This window comes from Trachypithecus francoisi, unplaced genomic scaffold, assembly GCF_009764315.1.
Source record: "Trachypithecus francoisi isolate TF-2019V2 unplaced genomic scaffold, Tfra_2.0 Lachesis_group4, whole genome shotgun sequence".
Taxonomy (NCBI): Eukaryota; Metazoa; Chordata; class Mammalia; order Primates; family Cercopithecidae; genus Trachypithecus; species Trachypithecus francoisi.
Window position 1 is genome coordinate 26,644,295 of NW_022681469.1, and position 26,551 is coordinate 26,670,845.

The 26,551-nt window shown below is 44.9% G+C and overlaps 1 protein-coding gene across 2 annotated transcripts in view; it reads left to right on the plus strand.

Moving 5' to 3' along the window:
* Positions 1-26,551, plus strand: part of PLXNA4 (plexin A4) — a 526,156-nt gene that overhangs the window by 351,436 nt on the left and 148,169 nt on the right. For both annotated transcript variants that reach the window (XM_033192850.1, XM_033192851.1), the window contains one exon: positions 1,020-1,151. In XM_033192850.1, coding sequence (XP_033048741.1) covers positions 1,020-1,151 — 132 coding nt within the window. The remainder of the gene's footprint in view (positions 1-1,019; positions 1,152-26,551) is intronic.

Genomic DNA, 26,551 nt, shown 5'->3' on the forward strand with positions numbered 1-26,551 from the left:
ACACTATGTGTATCTTACAGTCCTGTGTGTGGCAGGGAAGTGTGGTGATGCCCTAGCTCTCGCCTAACCACACTCTCAATAGTATTTGTTCCTGATTTATGGGAGTGGTGTTATTAGCACTCACTGTGCAGTGGTCATGTTGGGTCTATGCATTCAAACACAGGATGGTTCCAGAGACCTTGGCCAACATCCAGAGGCCAGACGAGCATCATGTAGGGTTGTAAAGCTCATGTCTTTTCTAGGTTAGTTCTCATTCATGGGGCATGTGGGCAGAAGTCTTCTTTCCATTGTCTCTAAGCTGTCCCAGCATTTCTAGGAAGAACTTGTGGATGGCCGGGGAAGATCTACTCAGCTGAGTGTTTGCAGAAGGTTGTGGATGACTCATGCCTGAAGCACATTTTCCTGTAATTCCCTCACCCCTTCCCTGGGGACGTGAACAAAAATCTCTAGAAGGTTTCAGGACCTAATGTTATAAGTATAAGCCACTATTTCAATGCCAAAAAGAGACCCTTAGTGTGAAACCTTTGGGGTTGGCCCCCTGCCTGGTTCCCCTTCAAGGTACAGCAATGACATCTGGGTAGCAGTTCCCTTCCTTACACTGACATGTTTTTCTGCTAACAAATGCAGCAAATAATATCGCCTTTCCAATGCAGGGTGACACTCTGATCTGAGGCAGCTTCAATTACATGTTGTTCCTCCAAGCCTCAGAGCCTCATCTTTTTCTCCAAAGACCAGCAAGGAAGGCATCAAATGCTTGAGCCTGAGGCAGAGGGAACCAGGGAGATCAAGACTGGATTCTTGGTGAAGCCCAGCTTGGTCCCCAGCTTCCCTCTCTGCCACTCCCATCCTGAGGCCCTTGGTGAGCTTATGTCACTCCACTCCTTGGCTTTAGCCTGTGAGCACTGTAGAGACAGAACTCATGCCCTCTCCCTCGGCTGTTGACAGGGTCTCTGGCTGAAGTTTGACTGCGGGCAGGGCAGGATCTGAACTCACATTGACTCTCCTCCTTTTCTCCACAGATCCGGGTGGATGGACCCAGGGGCAATGCTCTCCAGTATGAGACGGTGCAGGTGGTGGATCCTGGCCCAGTCCTCCGGGATATGGCCTTCTCCAAGGACCACGAGCAACTCTACATCATGTCAGAGAGGCAGGTAAGGCTCTTTGGGCTCTGCTAGATGTTTGTCTTACAGCTAAATACTAGCCTGTGGCTCAGTACAAACCTTAGGAGGCCAGCTGCAGAGAGGTGATTTGATTTATTTGGCGCAGTGTGTATCTTTTCAGTTTTGCTGCCTGGGGACTGAGGCTTGGTGTTCTGAAACAGGAAAGAAACATTTAAAATATCAAAATATTGGAGACTAGAACAAATCCACTAACTTCAAAATCATGTGTATACGTTCAGGGCCAACATTTGCTTCCTTTTGAAGAAATGTCATACAGATGTCCAAATTGTGGGTCCAGATTTCCCTATACAAAATGTGATCTCCTACCAAAGTCACCTTCCTGGCCCCCAGAAGCCTGTGGGAGGCAAGGATTTATTGCCAGAAGAGCCTAGTTAAGGGAACACCATGGTCAGGACCCAGAAAACAGTCTGTGTGGTGAGATACGATGAGGTAGGGCACGGCCTGAACTTTTGTGTGTACATACAACTCTTTGTGGAAACTCCAGCAAATGCCACGGAGCGTGCCTGAGACGAACAGATATGGTGCAGGTTTACTGATGCTGAGTAGGAAGTAGAAAACCTGGGCTTGGTTCTCAAACTGAGCTGAGAAGGAATTAAGTTTTTATGGAGTCCCTGAGCTCAGGCCAGGAGCCATATATCTGCAGCAGGCCAAGGAAGGGCTTTCACGTTGGACATCCATGTATTTAAGGGTATTTCCTGGAGTCCTCTAATTCACTGCCTGGAGTGGTCCACCCCACAACACACAGCCCACCCCAAGTGTGGTGCAGCACCACCGTACCTCTGCCCTGTGGCCTCTCTGGAGGATGGGTCATTCCCTGGAGCTGTCCCTCCAGCCCATGAATATGTCTGCGTTAGCTCTGAGTGGCAGCAGCAGCCATGAGGGGGCAGATCTCTCCTCTTTTTCATCCTTGTCAGCGTGGCCTGAACTCTCTGGAGGACCCTGCTAACAGAGTCTGGATTGTTCTGCCTGGACCCTCTCGGCATTGTGGGGGAGATGAATTCCACATTATGCCACCCACGGGGCTTGTGCATTATGCCTTAGCAGTCACAGGAGCTCTGCCCTCCCCAAGAGCTCGATGACATCTTCTCTTGGTGTCGGACTCCCCGTTCTCCCAACTTTAGCCACACTGGGATCCATTGTGCCCTGGTTGAGGCTGCCACAGCTTGGGAATGGTCTCATTCCCAAGGTGGGGTGGAAAGTGGAGTATTTTTTCCTGGGAGGAGAGACTACCAAGATGGAGCCTGCAGCTGGGCACAAGGCTTCCCATTTGTCTACATTCCTTGCTTTTATAACAGCTTCCAAACTCCCCACTCCCAGCCCACCTCTGAGGCCCTAGGAGCTGAGGGGAAGCAGCCTTCCTTGGTGGCATGAATCGTCTGGAGAAGATCTTCACAAGGCATTGAATATTCAGGATTTCTTGCCTGATCTGAAAGCCAGCATTTCTGAACCTGGGACTTAAAACATAAGAGGACTTTCAAAGATGGAAAATATAAACGGAGCCAGGTGCAGTGTCTTGCACCTATAATCCCAGCTGCTTGGGAGGCCGAGGCAGGAAGATTGCTGGAAGGCCAGGAGTTCAAGGCCAGCCTAGGCAATATAGCAAGACTTCGTCTCTAAAAAAATAAAGAGAAATTTAAAAAAAAGCATAAGCTGATAATACGAGTTATCAGCCCCCTCTGAGAACTGAGTCAGGATTCTGAGCATTACTCCTTCCCTGGAGGGGCCCTTCTGAATCCTTGTTCACCTCCTTGTCCTCAGCTAGTTCCCCTTGGATGGGTAATGTGGTCAGTACCCATTCAGGCTTGGCAATGAGGCACCCTGAGAGCTCCATATTATGGACACATTGGAAAGGAAGGCAGGAATGAATAGAGCCAGGGCATTCATCCATTCCAGGGCTGCTCCACACGGATGGGGAGACTGGCCTGCCACCCAAATGACCATTTCAAAGCCCTAACACCTGGGCTGACAGTGGTCTCCACTGGACTTGTGGATTCTTGGTGGAGATTTGTAGAACAGTGCAATGATTAAGTCCACAGGTGTTGCCATTGGAATGACTGAGCATGCATCTTAAATCTCATTTACTAAATGTAGTCTCTGATAAGTTCCTAACCTCCTTAAGATTCAGCATTCTTTACTGTCCTATGTAGGTGACAATAATATCAGATAGTTTTGTTCCAAGAATTGAATGAGATATGCATATAATAAACTTAGAACTATGGCTGGCACAGAGTAAGTGCTTGTTAAATGGAGACACTCTTGTTTTTAGGACTCTGTGACAGGAGTTTCCAGACACTGACTGTGCTTACAGTCAGGCAAGGACTGGTATTGAGATTCTAGATGGTCCATCTGGGTTGGAGCACAGCAGCCCAGGTGAGGCCAAGGTAGGCAGGGAGCAAAAATCCAGTCCCAGGGGAGAGCCCATGAGGAACCCAGGCCTGCTTGACAGACTGGGCACGTGGAATAGAGCTCAGGGCCAAGCAGCTTGGTGAATATACCTAGGTATTTTCCAGACCTAGGGCATCAGGACTAATTCTAGCCTCCTTCAGGTAGTGGGTCTCCCTCAGCCATGATGGATCAGAACACTTTGCACACCGCGTCTGCAGGCTAAGGGCATAGCTTGGCCATGATGTCAGCGCGGCCTGGAAAGCATTTTCCTTTCTTATCTGACTAATTTTTCCTTGTCCTTCAAAACTTAGCTTGACTGTCACATTCTTCATTGGGTTATTCCTGGCCTGCAGTTAGACAAGTCTGTAGTAGCCCTTGTCAGACCAGGCTGTGATGATGACTTCCTTGTCTCTGTTGCCACCAGCAGCTTGAGAGCATCCCATGCCTTGCCAGCCTAAATCTCACGTAATAGGCCCCTCATAATTTTTTAATGAATGAGTCCCCAGTGCCTTCATTGAACCAGAATTGGAAGAGAAAGGTGCCAACACAAATAACCTATTGCTTCAGTTAATTTCAAAGCTCAAACTTAAGTAACTGAAAGATTAACTGAAGCCTGATCTTACTCTCTGCCACAGAGAGTAAGGGTGGGATTGAACCCACTCCCTGCTTCCCAGGTTGTCTGTGACGAGCACAAACAAACCAGCCTGATCTTACTCTCTGCCACAGAGAGTAAGATGGAAAGAGAGAAGTTCAGATAAAGGAAGCACCTCCTGTGTGTCAGTAATCTATCACTCGTATTCATTGGCTAGGGCTGCCATAACAAAATAGCACAGACTGGGGAGCTTAAACAACAGAAATTTGTTTTCTCCCAGCTTTGGATGTTGGAAGTCCAGGATCACAGTGTCAGCAGGGCTGTGTTTTCTGAGGCCTGTCTCCCTGGCTTGCAGATGGCTACCTTCTCACTATGTCCTCACATGGCCTTTCCTCTGGGAGCAAAGCCCTGGTGTTTCTCTGTGTGTCCTACTCACCTCTTCTTCTAAGAGCACCAGTCAGATTGGATTAGGGCCTCTTTCTATCAGCCTTATTGTAACATAAACACCTTGATATGGTTTTACTGTGTGCCACCCAAATGTCATCTTGAATTGTAGCTCCCATAATTACCTTGTGTCATGGGAGGGACCCTGTGGGTGGTAATTGAATCATGCAGGCAGGTCTTTCCCATGCTGCTCTCATGACAGTGAATACGTTCCATGAGGATGGATGGTTTTCTAAGGGGAGTTCCCCTGCACATGCTCTCTTGCCTGCTGCCATGTAAGACATGGCTTTGCTCCTCATTTGCCTTCCACCATGATTGTGAGGCCTCCCCAGCCATGTGGAACTGTGAGTCCATTAAACCTTTCTCCTTTATAGATCACCCAGTCTCAGGTATATTTTTATTAGCAGAGTGAGAACGGACTGATACACACCTTTTTGAAGAACCCATCTCCAAATACAGCCATATGCCGAAGTGCTGAAGGTTAGGGCTTCAATGTGTGAGTTTTGGGGAGAAACAATTTAGCCCGTTACGTCACTGTCATGACTTTTGCCCTGTCCTATTATTTTACATTATGTTTTTGTTTTAACTTACGGTTTCAACTTGGATACCTACTTTAACTGTCTCTTAAATAGTATTATTATGGATCTAACACGTCAGTCATATATAATATGACTAATGTACTTACAAATCACACAGAACTATTAAAATTATTAAAACTCCGTGTCTGCATCCACACAAAATCTATCTGTGTGTTGCTTTGGGAACCACTGATATATTGGCTGTAGCTTGGGTTTTGACGTCTGAAGACCTAGATTCAAGACCCAGACCTATCCTCCACTGGCTGATGACCCTGGACAAGTCAATCAGCTTCTTTGAGTCTCACTTTTCTCATCTGTAAAATGAAGATAATCATGATAATCTTCTTCCATCGAAGAGCTCAAATAACACAAGAGACACATCTAGTAACTTTCAGATCGTTATTTTTTTTCTTCACGTGAAGTGAAGACCTAAATATTCCTGAAAGATGTGAGTTAACAACATTACATACCAATGAGTTAGTCCAGGGGTCAACAGACTTTTTCTCTAAGGGGTCAGATAGTGAATAGTGTAGGGTTTGTTGACCATATGGTTTCTGTTGCCATTATTCAACTTTGCTGTTGTAACACAAAAGCAGCCATAGATAACATCTAAACAAATGGGGACGACTATCTGCCAATAAAACTTTGTTCACAAAAACAGGTGAAGAGCAGTGGTTTTGCAATCTCTGAGTCAGTCCTATAATGAAAATGTGTTAGATGATGACCCTGGCATTGGAGATGGTGGAGTTACTGTGTACAGGTCACTCAAAGAAGTGTGGGGAGAAAATTCCTCAGCCTGTTAGAATGGACCCCAGCGCCACATATCCAACTGCTGCCTGACATCTCCACTTGGACATCTGGTAGATATATCTTCACTTAACATGTCTAAAGCCAAATTCCTCATTGACCTTCCCAGCACTCCTCACCTGTAGTCTTCTCTAACTCAGATGATAGGGATGATGGCAGATGATGGCAACTATGCCATTCAAGCTAAAAATCTTAGAGTTATCTTTGATTCCTTTCTTTATCCCTTACCCCACATCCAGTGTGTCAGGACATTCTACAGACTCTACAAAAATATTTCCAGAATATGGCTATTTCTCACCACTTCATTGTTACCTACCTGGATTGAACCCCCATGGTCTCTTGCCTGAATATTTGCAATAGCCCTCTAGCTATTCTCTCTGTTTCCACCTTTGTCTTTCCAGTCTTTTCTCCATGCAGCAGTTAATCTTCAAAAGTTTGAGTTAGATAGTGTCATTCCTCTGTTCAAATCCTTTCAATGGCCAAAGTGCCTGTGAAGACCTACCAGGCCTTATATGCTCTGTCCTCATGAGATGTCCAAGCTCATCACCTGCCACTCTCCCACCTCCCCTACTCTGCAGGGCCAGGGTGGGAGAGAGTGCCCTGGACACAGAGATGTCCTCTGTGATGCTTCTGCAATATGGCAGGCTCCTGCTTCAGAATCTTTGTCCTGGTTGTTCCTCTTTGCCTGGAATTCTCTGCAGGTATCTGCCTCCCCTGAGTACTACAGGTAAAACACTAGATTGCTTTCCACCCACACTCATAAACTCCCAATCTCCTCTCCTGGGTCTGTTTTTATCCATCGCACTTAGTCTCTTCTTATTTGCTATATGATTCTTATAATTGTTCTGTATTATATGTCTTCCTCATTTAAAATGTAAACTCCATGAGAATATAAATTTTTGTTTTTTAGTCTTTTTAGTTTACTTGTGTGTCACAGACCCCCAGAACAGCACTGACACCTAATAAATACTCAATACACATTTGTTGAATGAGTGACTGAATGGATCTGGGCTCAAGAGAGCTGTGGTTTCAATTCTGCTGCTCTGGCTGCTCCTATAACTGAAGACTAAAATCTACCATGAAACATACTAGCATCTGTATTCCCAGATCTTAGTGGAAGAGTGTCCTAAACATATGGTAGGGTGGCAATCTGGATGATAATCCAAGAGGTTTATATTGGATTGAAGGGCACATTTTCTAACAGGGATCACTGTATAAAAAAGCGGTGGTAGAAAATGGTGTGCTTTATGCTGTCCATTCTTACATACCAGCCTCTTTCTTCTCTGATCTTTTTGGGATCTGCAGCAGGGCAGTGGCCTAAAGGACCTTTTGGTCCTGGTGTTGTGTTCAATACAATGATAGGTGATATGGCTTGGCTGTGTCCCCACCCAAATCTCATCTTGAATTGTAGCTCCCATAATTCCCAAGTATTGTGGGAGGGGCCTGGTGAAAGGTAATTGAATCATGGGGGTGGTTTCCCCCTTGCTGTTCTCGTGTAGTAAATAAATCTCACAAGATCTGATGGTTTTGTATTTGCTTGGCTCTCATTCTCTCTTGCCTGTCGCCATATAAGATATGCCTTTCCCCTTCTGCCATGATTGTGACGCCTCCCCAGCCACATGGAAATCTGAGTTCATTAAACCTCTTTTTCTTTATAAATTACCCAGTCTCAGGTATGTTTTTATCAGCAGCGTGAAAACGGGCTAATACAACAGGTAAAGAGAGAGCAGAGATGAGCAACTGAATCAGGAGGCTTGTGATTGCTTTCCAAGTTAACAGAATGGGTGTTCATGGACCCCTCCTACCATCAGGGGCATCTCATCACTCTCAGCGTAAGGCCCAAGCTCCTGGCATGGCCCTCAGACCCATTCTGTGGCTCCTCTCCACCTCTGCAAGCTCATTTTGTGGCCCTGGCCCCTGGCTCTCTGTGCACCAGCAAACAGGCCTCCATCTGTCCCTGAGCCTAGCTCCTTCCTGCTGCAGAACTTGCATGCTCACTGTTTCCTCTGCTGTGACAACTCTCTGGCTTTTCCTGTGGCTGGTTCCTCCTCATGCCTGTGGTTTTTGCTCAAATATTGTGTCCTCAGAGAGGTCTCCACTGGCCACCCTACATAAATGTCCCTCATCCTGGCATCTTGACTTCTTCCTATTAAGTCTTTTTGTTTACTCACTTCTGCTGCCCACCACAGTATGAAAATTACCTGTTTATTTCCCACTTATATGCATTAGCATATAAGTTCCTGGGGAGCAGGGACCTTATCTCTCTTGTATCTAGCAGGTAGAGGAAGACCTCATCCAGAGAAGGGGCCGGGTATATTCTTGTAGAGTTAATATGAGTGAATGAGCTTTGGACTTCATCTCTTTGTGATGAAGAGCAACTTTTCTTTGAAAGCACTCTGATTTTGGTGAGGCTGGGACCTCCTGCCTGGAGATAATGCCTAAAGACTTAAATAGAGATAGCAGGATTCTGAGTTTTGTTAAGAACCAGATAACTGTGATTCAGTCAGCAACCCAGCAAGCTCTAGGGTGTTACCTCTGCCCCTGAGGAATGTTCCTCTTTATCATTTGTTGGGCAGCAGCTGCTCTCTCTTCTAAACACTCCTTCATCCCTTCTTGTCCCTAGTTTCTTTGTGGATGGAGATGCTGGTTTCTGCCACCTCCAGCCTCCCTCTGATTTATATGATACCACGCTGGGGGACACAGAGTGCAGAAAAAAGGCATTTGACAGTCAGGGGAAATATTTCACATCATATTTTAGTAGTTGTGAAATAGTTAATGAATCCATAGTTAAAGAAGTATCCGGAGAGATCAACTAACTTTGACTCCCCACTGCTGTTTGAAACTCTCCTTGGGGCCGAGTGTGGTGGCTCACGCCTGAAATCCCAGCACTTTGGGAGGCCGAGGCGGGCAGGTCATCTGAGGTTAGGAGTTTGAGACCAGCCTGGCCAACATGGTGAAACCCATCTCTACTAAAGATACAAAAAATCAGCTGAGCCTGGTGGCACGCACCTGTAATCCCAAAAACTTGGGAGGATGAGGCAGAAGAACCACTCCAACCTGGGAGGCGGAGGTTTCAGTGAGCTCAGATCACGCCACCGCACTCCAGCCTGTGTGACCTAGTGAGACTCTGACTCAAAAAATAAATAAATAAATAAACAAACTCTCCTTGGGTTCCAGTGTTCCTCATTCCATATGCTGAAAGAGGCCAGCTCTTGGCATGTGGTAGGATGAACGGATGGTAAAGAGGATGAATGAATGGCCAGCTCTTGACAAGCAGGGTAGGATTATATGACTAATGGAGGTAGAGAATGGAGTGTGTGTGTGTGTGTCTCTGTGTGTGTGTGTACATATGTGCATATCCCTGCACACAAATGCTACACATTTTCTGGCTCTGTCACCCATTCCCTCAGCACCTCTTTCATTCAATATTCAACAAATGTTTACGGAGCACCTGCTCTGAGCCAAGCATTCTTCTAGGTTACCAGGAATTCCATGGGGAGCAATACAGTCGAAGTCCTTATCCTTATAGGCCTTACATTCTGGGCAGAGAGAGAGCTAGTGAATGAGAGAATGAGGGAATGAATGAATGGCTTAGATCAGGTAATAGTGAACAGAGTGAAAAATTAAACCGACTCAGGTGGAATAAGGTGATGTCCAGAAGAGTGGAGGTGAGTGCTCTTTTAAAGACAGTTGTCAGGGAAATTCTCCAAGGAGGGAACTTTTGAGCAAAAAGCAGAAGAGAGTGAAGTGGTGCGAGGGGACTGTCTGGGGAGAAGTGGTCTAGGCGGAGGGAACAGCAAGCACAGAGGCCAGAGACGGGCAGGTGACTTGTGTTTTTGAGGACACCGGACGGGCTGCCAGGAGGGGAGAAAGGGCAAAGTGGTGAGTGAGGCAGCTGAAGACAGAGGCCAGCTCAGGTCACTCCAGCCTCCATGTGCACCTGTGAAATGGGGATTTAGTAAACAGTATTGATCTCCTGGAGTGAGCGAGGATTCAATGAGATATTCCAGGTAAAAGAGCTTAGGTCAGAAAGGACATTCAGCAAACGTTAGCTATTAGATTATTTGCAAATTACATAGTTCTGCAGGCTGGATATGGTTTCTCTTATCATGGACACGTGGATCCCTCTGTGAGCTCGTGCAGCAAGTGCTGTGTTGTGTGTACACTTCTGCTTGGAGTGTATGAGTGTGCACTGTGAAGTGTCAGTGTCATTTTGTCATGATTTAACTGTCTCTTTCAGAGCCATGTTACATTTCTCTCTGTCTCTTTTCTTTCTTCTGCATGATTCTGAATCTTTCTCTGCTGTGTGTGCACATGCACACCCACCCCTTCCCCTGTGTCTATCCCTGTCTGTGTGTCTCTGTTAGCCTCCTTCTTGCTTTGTGTGTGCATGCCTGTGTATGAGTGTGGTGTGTATTTACTAAAATTCCAGTAACCCCGAGGGAATGTCTATACACACTGAAACCAATGTGATAAAAACCTGCCAAGCCAATGGGAGGGAGGTGAGAGGAAATGTCAGTGAGGCAGATAAATGAGAAGATGAGGTGGCAAAGCTGGGACCGTCCTTGTTCTTGGGTGCCCTGGAGTGACCTCCACCAGGGGAGAAGCAGCTGTCCCCCAGACAAGGCGAGTATCTTCTTTGATAGGCCCAGAGGAAGTGGCAGATTTCTCAGTGAATTTCAATGTCGCTGCTTCTGCACATACCAGCCCTTGCCTGCCTGGAAGCCAGAAGCCTCAAACACATATTTCCGCTTTGGGGATCTGTTTCAGCCATGTTTGGACCAAAGCCATCTTTTATGATGTCCTTTGTTTTACTGACTCCTCTTCACAGTGGATCTGCTTCCAGGTGCTGGGGGACTCTTGCAGCCTGTCCTCCTGAGCTGCTGGTGCTCAAGTCCTTGCTATAAAGCAGGATGCGGATCCTGTGGGGTCTGAGGAGGTGGGCCTGGAGGTGAGTCCCCTGCCCATAGGCATTGCCCAGGATGGCAGCCTTGCCTGGCTCCTTCCAGCATAAACCAGTAGTGAAGTGGCGAGAGCCACCTTGCTTTATAGCATATTACTCAGGCCTGATTCATTCATTCGTTCAGGAAACACAGACCAACCTGGGCAACATAGAGAGACACTGTCTCTAATTTTTTTTTTTTTTAATTAGCTGGACACTGTGGCTCATACCTGTATTCCCAGCACTTTGAGAGGCCAAGGTAGAAGGATTTATTGAGGGCAGGAGTTTGAGACCAGCCCGGGCAACATGTCAAAACCCCATCTCTACAAAAAATTTAAAAATTAGCCAGATGTGGTGGTGTCCACCTGTAGTCCCAGCTACTCAGGAGGTTGAGGCAGGGGGATCACTTGAGCCTAGGAGGCTGAGGCTGCAGTGAGCCGTGGTCACGCCACTGGACTCCAGCCTGGGCAACAGAGGGAGATGGCTTCTCTAAAAATACAAATAAATAAAAATAAAGTTTTTTTCAAAAAGAAACATTCTTTAAGCTCCCTCCTACTATGTGCCAAGTACCAGTCAAGGCATTGGGAATACAACCATGAAGAAACAGTGACATATCCCTATGATTTTAGCAAAAGGAAGCAGCGAAGAAGGAACCAACCTAAGAAATAATCAGAGATTATTTATGGTGATAAACACTCCAGGAAAAGGAAATCAAGTGGATTAAGTAGAGTCAGGATCCTTGTGGGGGCAAAAGGGTTGCATTTTCAAATAGAGAGGCCAGATGGGCATACAAGAGGAGAAGGGGAGGCCTGTCCATGTTGTCCTGTCCCTTTCCTTCTTCTATTTATTTGCAAGTTCTTTGTTTGGGGTTGTGAAATTGAAAGATGGTGAAGCTAGCCTCTCTGGAGGGTAGAAGTGAGAGGAGGCATCGTGATTGTTTTTTACCATGCTGTGAGCTTCAGAAGGAGCCATAGTTCAATGGGGAGGTGGTACCATGGTCTAAGAAAGGGCGGCATCGCTTGAGGCTTGGGACCCTGAAGTGGATGGTGCCTCCACCAGGGACCCCCATGTGATGAAGGAGTCATTACTGTTTCTTTGTGCCTCAGTGTCCATCCCTGTCTCCACCCTGCCTCCCAGGATGTTCTGAGGGAGGTGACGTGAAGTCTGGCAGTCTGGGAGGTCTATAGACATTGATTTGGTAGAAGATGCTGTTGTGAAGATACTGTCTCCAGCCAAAGGTGCTGGGCTCCTGCGAAAATAATTCCTATTCTCAACACTGGGTCTGTGGGCATGTCTCACGTGAGGTGCACTGGATGGTGATGCAGCCGTCTCTCTGCCATCCTGTCTGCCCCTGCAGGGGCCAAGCTGTACACTCCCGTTAGTGTTTGGATGGCTGACACGGTGACAAGACCATGTGGACGTTTGCTCCTGGCACCCAGGCTGGCCTGTGTCTGATAGCTCCTGTGAGAGCGAAGTTGAAGCACAGGGCTGAGGAATGAGTGACAGGAAATGGAGCCACCTCAGACATTCACAAAAACAGAAAAGCTGTCTCAGTGTTTCACCCAATTTCACTCAGGTGAGAGCCTTCCCATTTGTCTGGAACAGATTCTGAAGGTTCCAGAATGTCATTATTGAGATAGTCCCACTTTCCACTTCATTCTTGGTCAAGGTACAGGATGTCTCCATTTTACCACAGCAGAAATGGAGGAACCAGAGGGGAAGTGACTTCCCTCCCTCATTTCCTACAGTCAGTAGGTGCTGAATTGTCCACTGCACCCTAAAACCTTAGGCCTGGAAAATGCTGCTGGCTTATCTGGTGCAACACACTCCTACTGCACTTTCCTTCTGCGATCAGTGTGGAAACTGAAGCACAGAGGAGGGAGCGGGTCATCCAGATTCAACAGCAGTTTGGGAGAGGAGCTGAGCTTGAATCCAGGGTTCAGCTCCTTCTGCAATGCCTTCCCCAGCCCCCTCTTCCAATGAGGAACAGGGAGCTCTCTGTGAGAGGAAGAGATACTATTCATCGTCTTGACTTCCCAGTAAAAAGTGATGCACCCCACTCTCAGATGTCGGAACCTGCTGTAGAAGGCAGAAGGACTCTCTGAGGATGGGGTAATGGAGCAGTGCAGGTGTGATCAGGACTCAGAACCCACCTCGGCCCCATGAAGGACGTCCCTTGGTTTACTTCTCCTTTGTTGTAGCCTGACGCAAGGTGGGACAAGAGCCCCTTTGCAACTTTTAGGGCATCTTGGGGTACATGGAGCCCTGGGCAGCACCAGCCCCACCTCACAGAGGGAGTAGGCAGGGAAGCAGCCCATCACTCCCACTGTTCTTTTCTGACAGATGTGTTTCTACGTGGTCACTGGTGTAGGCAAAAGTCTCTGACATCTGAATATGATCACCACAGTGGCCTAGCATCTCTCAGACAGACCATGGGGGTGACCAGAAAGCACAAGCATGTGCAGGATGGAGGCCACAGGGGGGTCATTAATAGACCACAGACTTGGCTTTTCATACCTGTCCTTAGTACTCACCAGCTGTGCCACCTGGAGTCACTCACTCGGGCAGTTCATGCTTTGGTTTCTTATGTAGAAAATGAAAGTGATGATAACTCTCTTTCAGTGCTTTTAGGATTGAAGTTAATATATGTAAAGTACCTAGCATGTAGTAGGAAGTTGTGGTTGCTGTCATCATTATCATTATTCTTATTACTATTAGAAAATGTATTGTTAATCCTAGCACTTTGGGAGACTGAGGCGGGCAGATTGCCTGAACTCAGGAGTTTGAGACCAGCCTGGACAACATGGTGAAACCCCATCTCTACTGAAAATACAAAAAGTTAGCCAGGCCTTATCGTGCATGCCTGTAGTCTCAGCTACCTGGAAGGCTAAGGCATGAGAATCACTTGAACCCAGGCAGCAGAGGTTGCAGTGAGCCGAGATCATGCCACTTTACTGCAGCTTAGGGGACAGAGTGAGACTCTATGTCCAAAAAAAAAAAAAAAAAAAAAAAAAAAAAAAAAAAAAACCTTGTTAGGGTCAGGGAAGCCTGGACAAACCACTGCTTGGTGGCTAAAGGTCAGTCGAGCTCCAGGCACCAGCTACCCAGGATTCTGTGCTTCCCCCATCTATCTCAAAGCCCCTGGAAAGTACTCAGGCAGACACTCCCTTCGTAGTAAGGAGCACTGCCTTCCAGGGGATGGAGGGCCTGGGAGGCTGCAGTCTCCCACCCTAATCAGAGAGACCTATGTTGCCTCTGGATTTTTCTCTGTAACCCTGCTTCCACTCCGGGGAAGAAGTCTGAATCCATTTGAGTCCAACCTCATTGGATATATGAAGTTGTCACAGATTGGGCAGCTGAAGAAACTTTTGGTCCCTCATCTTCCAGAACTTCTAGAGCAGAGGGAAAACTGGCTCATTTTCCTTCTTTCTGCCCCAGAATAGGGAAGAGCTATGATGTGGAGGTAGAGCAGGGATGGGTGAGGGAGGATGTGGAGCGGAAGGAAAGCTGAGGAAACCCAAGGGCCAGTGGTTAAGGAAAGCGCTGGCAGCTCTCTAATCCTGAACTCCATTAATCATCTGTCTCCGGCAGTTGCCCTGACAGTCACAGCACCTTCTCCTAACTTAGCACCGGTGTCCTGGTACTTTCGGGGCACTCTAAGTGCCATTTTTAAAGACAACCACCCATCATCGTCCACTTAGCAGTACATAAGGAGACTCCACAGGGTGGATAGACAGGACTAGGGCTGCTTCTCTTCCAGCTTCTAGCTCCTCTCCCACCATGTCTGTTTAGTAAGCGCCACTGCATGCCCTGCACAGAGCCAGTCCCTGTGCACAATAAGAGAAGGGCCGAGGGAAGGCTCTGTTCTGGAAGCTCTGCAGTGGTAAAGTGAGAGCAAACTCCAGCTTGAAGCGTGTTGAAAAGAGTGTGGTCCTACTGTGGAAATTGCTCCAGAAATGCAACTTTCTTGTGGTATTAGGGATCAGGGAAGAAAAAGACATCAGTTTGAAGGGCACATTCTCTTCACGTTTTTGAGTGAGGTCATTACAAGGACTCTGGTCTGGAGGCTGGAGCCTTTGGGGTCTTTCTTAAGACTACCACTGATCCTCACTTGTGGGTGGGGGGTGGGCCTTGACGACCTCACCCCTCTCAACAGGCCAGGTATTGGTAGAAGTGGACTCACACCATTCCAACCCACTTCCCTGTTCCCTAGGGATGGTATCCTAATGGAAATGGTTAAATTCCATGAGCACTGATTGACTTGCTTTTGAGTTCTGTGAAAAACAGACCAGAAATGTTGATACTTAAGTAAATTTTACACTCCGTTTGAATATCAATGGGACATTTTCAAAAGTAAATAGATGCACATTAATTTATGCCCTTGTTCAAGATGACTAGTTAGCATTAATGATGTCACATGACTTTATTAAATGCAATATAGGTATAAAAGGGTAAATTACAAATGGCATTTATTTACATATCTCATATGAGTCTTTCAAGTGCATTTCAGATATTACAAGCAGACAATGGAGACATCAATTTGAAACTGACTCAGAGACATATGCGATGGTTTTGAAGATATGCACAATGGCTGAGGGGAAATTATCTGAATACTTATTTAGACAAAGTCCAGAAAAACAATGAAGGGGTGGAGGAACGGGTAGAGAATATATCCTTCTCCAAAAGGATTCCAGCTGATGCCGAAGGCTATCCAGTTACAGGCTGTATGGCTTGAAGGTGGGTCAGGGCTAGAATCACAACTCTGCTGCCAGATTCTGGCACTGCCACTTGGCTTTGGACAAGTTATTTAATCTCCGGGTATTTCAGTTTCTTCATCAGCAAAATGGGAATATCCTAGTGCCCATTGGCTGAGTGGTTACAATGAATAAATAAGAAAGTGCACATAAAATTCTTAGTGCATTGCCTGGCACATAATGACGACTCAGTGAGGGTTAGCTTTCATCTCTATGATTTTCAGTATGCTGGTGACTATTACAAGAATGTCTATGTTTCATTGAAAAGAAACCACCTATGCCAGGTGTGGTGGCTCACTCCTGTAATCCCAGCACTTTGGGAGGCTGAGGTGGGCAGATCATCTGAGGTCGGGAGTTCAAGACCAGCCTGGCCAACATGATGAAACTCCGTCTCTACTAAAAATTCAAAAATTAGCCAGGCGTGGTGGTGTGTGCCTGTAGTCCCAGCTACTTGGGCAGCTGAGGCAGGAGAATTGCTTGAATCTGGGATGGGGAAGTCTCAGAAAAGAAAATAAATAAATAAATCCACCTGTAATATTTTTCTTCCAACATTCATAAACTCACTCCTGTATCCTCTGGGGCATTTTAGGTTTTTTTTGGCACCAAGAGTGACAGAGAGCAGACCAGGAGGCCTCCATCGGCCCCACTCCCAGTTGGCTGTGGCCTCATAGTCTGAGTCCGCAGGTTCCAAGGCCCTTTGGGTGTTCTAGTGGACTGAAGTGCCCAACCCCCTTCCTTGAGACATGGCCTTTGGCTAGGGCCACTACTCACACCTGAGATCACCTTCAGTGGGAGAGGAAGGCCCTCTGGAGAAAGTTTTATTCCCTCAAAGCACCTTTTAATCCACAGGCTGGGAGGTAAATGTTCACTTTCATTTAAGTGTGGGGCTCTAAAGAGACAAATGATATTCTTGTGAAGCGTGACATGTGTAGACCTCCCACTAGTCCTTGCCTTGGTCCAGATTTAAGCATGTTAGTCCAGCATTTCCCAAACTTTATTTCTTAGAACCAAAATTCTGCAGGATTTTTTTTTTTTTTAAAACAAAAGCTTTCTTTAGTCAAATATGTTTGAGCAGATCTGAGTTGAGCGGATGTATAGATATACAGAGATGTTTAGAGATAGGGTCTCACTCTGCCACCCAGGCTGGAGTACAGTGGTGCCATCATAGCTCACTGTAACCTTGAAGTCGTAAGCCCAAATGATCCTCCCACCTCAGCCTCTGGAGTAGTTGGGACCACAGGTGCCATTTCTCTGTAAGCTAAATTTTTAACAATTTTGTGTAGAGATGAGGTCTTGCTGTCTTGTGCAGACTGGGCTCCATCTGGGCTTAAGTGATCCTCCTGCCTTGACCTCCCACAGCACTGGGATTACAGGCATGAGCCACTGTGCCCAGCCCTTGAGTTAAGTGGATATCTTGACTATAGCATTTTATAGTGCACTTAATATGCTAATGGGTATTATGAATCTCTGAGCTATGAGAGGGATGACAAATGACAAATGTAGGAAGTAGTATCTCCCAAAGTCATTTGGCCACAGAACTCACGTTACCAGGAGTACCTAGAATGATCTGTGCATTGTGGAACCTTCACTGGGAAAGACTTAACTATCTTTTCCCAGCTCTCCTGGTTTCCTCTACCTTTTCCTTGGCCAGTCTCTCTGGCTGTAGGCCTGACCCCAGTTACTCTTTTGTGTGTGTGCTGTTCTGTCGTGAGCACAGGCCGAGTTCTTCTTGGTCTTCATTCTTGCGATTTGGGGAACAGAGGGTTCTCTTCATCAATCAGATTCTCAGGGTTACCCCTTGAAGTCCGGGCAGCTGTTGCCTTTGAGTCTAACTGACATCTGGCTCGCTCATGCTCACACAAATGCCCAGGATCGTATCTCTCTATCCTAGGTCTGTGGAACCTTCCTCACCTCTGAGCTTAGTCCATGATCTCAGTCTCTAATTCACTGTTCTTTTCTAAAAGGCACACATTTTATTACTATTATTAAAAGTTTACCTCCTACTGCTGCCAGTTACATAGTTCTCAGTGAGAACTCATATATCACTTTGCATCTTCTCAGATGTTCTTAATTTAGGAGCCATTGTTTATTGTCAAATATTTATTACTCTGTCTTCCACAATTAAAGTTGAATGCTAACTGGGCATGGTGGCTCATGCCTGTAATCCTAGCACTCTGGGAGTCCGAGGCCGGTGAATTGCTTGAACCCAAGGGTTCAAGGCCAGCCTGGGCAATGTGGTGAAACCCCGTCTCTACAAAAATTAGCTGTGTGTGGCGGTGAGCGCCTATAGGTCCCAGCTACTTGGGGGGCTGAGGTGGGAGGGTCACTGGAGCCCAGGAGATTGAGCCTGCAGTGAGCTGTGATGGTGCCACTGCACTCCAGTCTGGGTGACAGAGCAAAACCCTTTTCAAAAAATAAATAAATAAAATTAAGTTGAATGCTGATGACCCAATATCCCCAACTTCACAATAATCTAGGGGAAGCTATTTATTTAGTGTTTTGTTCCAGAATATCAGAGACCAAACTCTAAAACACTGAGCTCCCTTTTGCCTCTTTAGTGTTATGCATTTTGATGCCAAGGGCTGCTAAGAAGGAACATTCTCCAATGGTGCAAGGGGGAAACTGTTAGAACTATTGCTTTTTTTTTTTTTTTTTTCTGAGACAAGGTCTGGCCCTATCACCCAGGCTGGAGTGCAGTGGTACAATCGTGGCTCACTGCAACTTCTGCCTCCCAGGTTCAAGCCATCCTTCACCTCAGCCACCCTAGTAGCTGAGACTATATGTGTGCATCAGGGCATACAGGGTAGTCTCGAGGCATCACCACACCCAACTAATTTTTGTATTTTTTGTAGTGATGGGGTTTCTCCATGTTGCCCAGGCTGGCCTCAAACTCATGAACTCAAGCAATCCACCTGCCTTGGTCTCCCAAAGTGCTGGGATTGCAGGCGTGAGCCATTGCACCTGGCCTATAACTTAAAAAAAAAAAATTTATTTAAAAGAAGAAATCTGGTTTTACTTGTGTTCAATATAGAGTTGATGCTAGCTAGTGTCTGCCTCCCTTGCTCTATGCATCAGTCATTCGTGCATTAGAGAGGCACAGAGATGCTGGGAACCCTACATCTTGGGGGGCTTGACACTGGCATCCTCGCTGGCTGAGTCAGTTTCAACATACTACAACAAATTTGCAATTTATGTGTGACAGATATTATCAATGTTATAAAAACAATCCTTTAAATAAAATCTTTATAATACTTTGCAATGATGTACAAGTGACCATGGAAATTTTTTGTGCAACACAGAGGTCTGCTGCTTATGGAAACATAATAATTAATCATTTTTCTTTTAAAAGAACCAAAATGTCCCACATTTGCTGATCTTTTCACTTCTGACAAGCAGCTGTCAGAGTATGCCACTTTGCTGGTAACTTTGAAAAAATAAACACATAATCTTTCCCTCCAATATAAAGGTAATACATTCAAAATGGGTAAGAAAGTAAGTACTTTCAGAAGGATTTATGGCATGGGGAGATCATTTGGGGAGAAAAGAAAAATGTTTGGAAATATTTTCATCATTATGTGATTTTGTTGCCGATAATGAGTAAATGTGACACCTTAAAAATTCGTATCTTAAAACTTTCAAAACTTGGAAACAGAATCTCCTACCTGCTTAAAAATCTTCCAAATGAAGAGTTTCAGAGAATTTTGACCCCTTTGTTTAAAAAGTATAAAAATTCAGCGCCCTCCAATTAGTTGAAAGAGCTGATTGACATTAGAGAAGATGGAAATCTAGTAGCTGAATTTCAACAACAGTTCTTCACATAATTGGTGCATGAGGCTGAAAAAGAAAAGTATCTTGATTTATTCAGCATAGCCAACAACGCACTTTTCTGCATCTCTGCATCTATGTGAGGTGTCCTTTTCAGTTATGACAGCCATTAAAACAAAGTATGGAAATAAATTGAACCTTAGACCTTAGAGCCTTGTATCACTAAGTGCTAAACGAATGTGTTAAACAATAATAAAGCCAATTCCAGCACATCACTCTTACCATTATAATAATTTTCTTGGTGATAGTAAAATGTTTTGTATCACTCCTTTATAAAATCAAATACAAATTGAGATGCTATTTTGTCTTTATCTCACTTCACTTCCTAATTTTTTAAAGGTTTGATAGTGCTATGATGCTAATGAGCAGAGCATATATATTGTTTGTAAATAAATATATGTGCATTGTAGATGCATGCTCAAAGAATTTTTTTACTATGAAGTGTGCAGTCAAAATAAGTTAGAGACCTCTGGCTATTGGAGTATATAAACTTGCAGCTTCTTTATAAATGAACTTTACCTCAATCTCTGAATTTCACTTTTCTGTTACCTTATAAAACAATCTCTTTTGTACCAAGAGTTGGTTGTGTAGACTCAGCTCGAAGTCTATAGAACCCACGGTGCAAAGGAGTGGGTAGAGTGGGTGTGGTCAGTTTGTATTCCTTGGTAATTTACCCAATGCCTTCTAGACGTTTCTGTTCTTTTCCTGAGGAACAGATGGAAGATTCTCTCTGAGAGTCACTATAGGAATTTGAGATGGTGCTGACAGATATGAAATCCCCAGACAGGCAGAGAGCATTATCAAGGCTATGGCCATTAATGCTGGCAGGGAAGATTCTTGTATAAATGTGGCCAGAATGACTGTGGAGCTTGAGAGCAGTTTTCACGGATATGAATCTGTCAGCATAGGGTTTGCCTTTTCTCATTATGTCTCCCATTTCTCATTCATTTCTCCCTTTTTCTCATTTAATTTCCATTTTTTCCTTTATCCCCTCCACTTTTTTTGGTATTTCTCGCAGCTTCTTCCTTATTTTTATCTCAATCTCTCAATCTCTTGTCTCATTCTTTGTCTCCACATTCACCTTCCATTCTCCCAGCCTTTGAGGAGGGAAGGGGAGCTGGAATAGGGTCAAGCCAGTGTTTTTCAAACTGCTGGTCATGACACATTAGTGGGTCGAGAAATCAATTTAGTGGGTCATGAAACCAATTTAAAGGGTCATGACCAGAATTTTTTTTTAATGGAATAGAATAAAGTCAAATAGAATAGTGGCCATCAAACATAGTAAGGATAACTACTATTTGTGAAACTATATATGGACATGTATGTATGCCCTGAGTTGCAATGTAAAACATATCTCTTTCCATGAGTCATGGTCAAAATGAAAGTCACTAACCTAGGGAAGAATGCCTTGTATAAACTGGCAATATGTTGACTTCAGCTTTGGGCATCTGGCTCCCATTTCAAGCCATGCTAATGTCATCATCTCTCCCTCCACTAGTTTTTAAGTGATTTCTCAATCTCAACAACTTGCCTTCTACAGTTATTTGTTGACGGTTTACTGTGGTGGCTATGGAGCAGTAGGTAAAGTATTAAACACAGAGTAAAGCTAACTGGATTCAAGTTCTTGACTTGTGAGACCATGACTTCCAAGTCTCAATTTTCTCTTTTTTCTTCATTGAGACAGACTCTCACTCTGTTGCCCAGGCCGAGTGCAGTGGTATGATCATGGCCCACTGCAGCCTCGACCCCACCAGGCTCAAGCAACCCTCCCACCTCAGCCTCCCAAGTAGCTGAGAACTATAGGCACATACCACCATGCCTGGCTATTCTTTGTTTTAAATTTTTGATAGAGATAGGGTCTCACTATGTTACCTGCGCTGGTCTCAAACTCCTGAACTCAAGTGATCCTTCCACCTTGGCATCCCAAAGTGCTGGAATTACAGGTGTGAGCCACCATGCCCAGCCTTAATTTTCTCATGTGTAGAGCAGATCAGTGCTTTCCAACCTGTCAGTATGTTAAGACACACATGGAAAATGAATGTATTTGTGTAGCTAGCCCGAGTGATGGAGGTCCCCTAATGACCAGAGGGAATGAGGTATTTTCCAGCTGCCCTAATGGCTGAAAGTTTCACTTTGGTGGCACACCTTGGCCCATCACAGTGTGCACCACTCACCAGTCAGGAAGCACTTGCCAGCTCACCACAATGGACTCTGTAGGTCTAGAAATCTTTGTCCCTGTAACTTTGTGCATATGTCTTCATGCTAGAACATCCAAAGATGCACAAGACAAGCTCTATACCCTCTGGGAGCTTACTATTCAGTCATTGTTATCACCACCTGCAGTTTGCAAGAGACACAGTGTGGTACAGCCAGCTGTGTCACGATCAGCCTTCCTTTGCAGTGGCCTCTCCTTGCCTGAAGCCCTGACATGTGAAAGTTTCTTTTATCTCCTTGGGAGCTGAATACAACCCCTGAACTACCTTGAAGTCTTGATATTTCTTAGTTATAGACATAAACCTCAGGTAAATCAAGATGAGAGGGACAGACTCCAATGGTTCTCCAAATACCAGATTCTTCTGCATTCACTGTGAGCATCAAAGGGGAAAAAACTAATTACTACTTTTCTAAAGAGCTGAGCATGGGTGGATATGCCCTTGATAGTGGCCAGCAGATATGCTTCTTGCAAACCATTCTCCCCATGCAGCCGCTGGCAAGTGTCTCTCCTAGGGCCTTCGCTGCCCTGAGGACCCCTGCCTCGGGCCATTAGTGAAGAGGCTGGTTGTTATTAACTAGTTGGCATTGACTGATGACACGAAGGCTTTTTATGGCCACGCATGGGCAGGTGGTAGGCACTTAGTTGACCCTTGGAATTTGGAGTTTATTCTGCCATGAAAACAAAGAAATAAAGAAATGAACAGAAGCCTCCCATAGTTAGACACACTGGTTAGAGACAGCCCAACAGCCTGAGCTGCCCCCATCCAGCAGAATCTACCTCCCAGTCCCTTGTCTCAGGCTCTGGCACAGCCCCTCTTCAGGCCTCTAAAATGAGAAGGCAGATTCTTTCCCTTTTACTGCCCTCTAAAGTCTGGCGCCATGCAAAAAGATAGTGTCTGTGCATTATCTTGCACACTGGAGAAAATTCTGAAATTCAGGTTGTATGTAAGAGGCTATTTCTTGACATGTGTTCATAGAACAGATTGTATGTTATTTGGCCACAGGAACTTTCTGCATAGAGAATAACTCTTTTCACATGTTCTACATTTGTGTACTTTGTCAAGTCATATTTGATATTTTTAAAAGTGAGGTACACTTGTTATTAATTGACATCCCTCTAACTCAATTCAACAGGCACTATTTTTCACCCAGTAGAGAGGCTGGCAAGCAGCAATCCCAGTCTGATCAACCACCTGGTTTTGGAAATAAAGTTGTATTGGAACTTGGTCACACCCATTCATTTACATGTGTGGTCTGCGGTTGCTTTGGCCACAACAGTAGAGTTGCATAGTTGAGACAGAGACCATATGGCCTCTGCAAAGTCTAAAATATATATGCTATATGCTATCTGGCCTTTCTTAGAAAATAGTGTGGTTTCTCCTGTCCTGCTAGGTATTAAGCCTCAAGGTCAGGGAAGAAAAGGGGTAGGAAACAAACAAGTCTATGGCAAGGTCCTTGTCCTAAGAGAGGTTACAGGTTTATTGGAGAGAAGAGTCTGAAACACAAAGCATAAACCGCCAACAGTTTCTCATTTTCTGGGCAGCCACATGGTGTGTGTCCTCCCTCCTGAGCCTCTGCTTTCATCCTGCCATCTGTTCAGGACACCATGGGACTCATCTCCCCAGGGAAATCCTGTGCATGATTCAAAGCCTGTGTCCTATACTGAGTCATCCTCACACTCATCCTCCAGACTGCACTCTCCTGCAGGGCAGACACCAGGGCTTATAATTGGCTTGCAGCCCTCACGGGACCTGCATGGTGGTTGGTGCCGTGCCAATACTCGTAAGCATCTGGTGCATTTAAATGAATCTTCACACTGATTTAGGGAAGGTGGGAGGAACTTACATGAAATGACCTTTTCTTCACCAGTTAAAAAAAAAAATTTCCAGTTGGAGCCTGGGTCAAACTCCTGAGATCCAACTTCCCCCACTTAAGCAGTGCCAAGGATTCCCTGAATAAATAAACCATTCTAGTAATTGACTTCTAAGCAACCCAGTGTTTCCAGAGAATATCCAGACAAAAATGTTTGCCTTCTAGGAAAAAGGGGCCAAGTGACTCCTTCCTCTCCTGCTTCCTCACTAATATCTTCTCAATCCCACCATCTTACAAAAGAAAATTCTTTAAAAACCAAAATGAGAACAGTAATTTTATGCGACAGGAGTATTTATATGGCTGTTCTTCCCATGATGAATCCATCTAGGGGCTCAGCAGCTCCCTCAGATGCCAATTCATAAATCAGAAAATGCTATTACCCACTGGCCATAAACACAGAGCCCACCCCCAACACAGAGGACTCATTGCAGAAGCAGGAGCCCCGTTTCCAGGGCAGAAGTGAGTTCAGAAAATCCACCTGGCTGTCTAGAGAGAGGAAAAAATGTCTTTTCTTTGATAAATAATCAGTCTTTTCTTCCTCTCCATTCTTTTTCCCCTAGAAATATGTAGAGTTAATGGCACGGATATATGCCATTCCACAGAAATAATAATAACAGGGCTAACCAGATTGCAGCAGGGCAAAGGGGAAGAGTGGGAACAGCAAGAAGCCCGAAGATTTCTGGGGAAACTTTTTCTATTAGCTTAAATGCAGTTCATGAATAAGCTGCTTAGGAAAGACTCAGGGAGAGTCCTGCTTTGTGGGCACTCCTCCTGGAGGCACCCATCAACAACAGGCAGGGCGCCAAGGGAAAGGGTGGGGAAGGAGGGGGTCATTGCAGAAAAGGCTGGGAGTAGGAGGAAGTCGCTGGGTTTGCTTGTGATTCCACTAATGATATTCTATACTTTATTTTCCATCTCAATGGGTATGTGTTAGAAGCAGGAGCAGACAGAGAGCTGAAAGAGAAGCAAAGAGGAGAGAGAATGAGAAGGAATATGGCAGGAAAACTCTTCTGGGGGTGTGAACAGTTTTAGAAAGTCCCCACTCATATTCCTTTGACAGAGTGGAGAGGCAGCAGTGGACCAAACAGGCTATGCTCATGCATTTATGTAGCTTACATTCTGGAGGGGACAGGGATAGACAATAAACACAGCAGAGAATAAATAACCAAGACAGCTTCTTCCAGCAATAAGTGCTATAATGGAATAACACAGAGTCACATGACAGAAACTGGGACTAAGGGTTGCAGGGAGGGGCCAGTTCAGACTAGGTGGCCCAGGAAGCTCTTTCTGAATAAATGACATGAGAGCTGGCCACTGCATGTCTTCAAAGAGAACATTCTAGACAGAGGGAACAGCAACAGAAAAGACTTGGAAGCAAGATGCACTTGGTATATGCAAATAACAAAATATAGTCACTGCAGAGAGGGAAAATGGGAGCAAAAGAAAGCCCATGCTGACATGCATGAGAGTCACATGTCACATGCATGGGGGTGACAGCCCTGGGGTCACTCCAATAGAGCTAGAGGAGTGCTAGACCCAGGTGCTGGGGACTCATTTCCATCTAATCCATCCAGAATAACAGCAATCAGGGAGGCATGCAAAAGAAGAGGTCCCTTGCTCCTTTGTTTGTTTCTGGGACTGGCCTATCTCTGTGGTAAAACAGCAACAGTATGAGAGCTGATAGTTATAGAGTGCTTAGTATAATATGATTCTGGCAGTGTTTGGGTGGTTTTTGGTTTTGGTCTTTTGCCAGCTTTACTGAGGTATAATGTGCATCTGATTACCAATATTAAGTGTCTGGTTTTATGGTAGTGATGGACTAGTTCTGGATGTTGTTTGTGGTGGTGGTTTCATGAAACTAGACATGTAATAAAATAACATAGAACTATACCCACATTTTAAAGAAATGTCAATTTCTTGATTTGATAGTATACTAAGATTTTGTAAAATGTAACCATTGGGGGAAGCTGGGTGTAGGGTATGTGGAACATCTCTGTACTATCTTTACAACTTCCTGCAGTTCTATAACTGCTTCAAAATAAAAATATTTTAAACAATTAGAAGACAAAATCAATTTAAAATGTGAAAGAAAAGAAGAAAATGTTTAATTATGTTCCAATAATAATTATAGAGAAGAGTCACTACTGGATGCAAAATTGTGGGCAACAATTTGAGGAGAAACTGGATATTTGCATAGTCTCAAAGTATTGACCCTGAATATTTATTAACTACAAGGTAAAATAATTACTTTATAGGGTAGAAACCTGGCAGAAACCATCTTAGCCAATTGATCGAAGTTAATATCATCAGTAACAAGACTTGACGACATCATGACAATTTGATATGATGCACTGAGGCTGGGTGCTATGGCTCTCACCTGTAATCCCAACACTTTGGGAGGCTAAGGTAGGAGGATTAGTTGAGGCCAGGAGTTCAAGACCAGCCTGGGTGACATAGTGAGACCCTCTCTCTTAAAAAAAAATGCACTGAGAAGAGCACAATATCACTTCTGTGGTATTCTTGCCAAAAATATATGACTCATTCTAATCACGTGAAAACCTCAGACAATCCCAAATTGACAGGCATTTTACAAAATTACTAACTAGTACTCATCAAAAGTGTCAAAGTCATAAAGATGATGAAGGATTGAGAACTTGGTAGAAATGAGAGATGATGAGGTTACAAAGGAGTTATAACAACTAAATGGAATGGGGGACCCTGGAAAAGAATAAGAAATTAAATAGAACTGGTGAAATTAGAATAAGGCCTAGAGCTCAGGTCATGGTATTGTACCAATGTTAATGTCCTGGTTTTGAGCATAGGACATGGTTATATATGCTCTTAACATTAGGAAAAGCTAGGAGAAGGGGATATAGAAGCTCTTTCTACTATTTGTGCAACTTTTTTGTAAGTCCAAAATTATTTATATTCTAAGACCTATTGATTTTGAAATATAT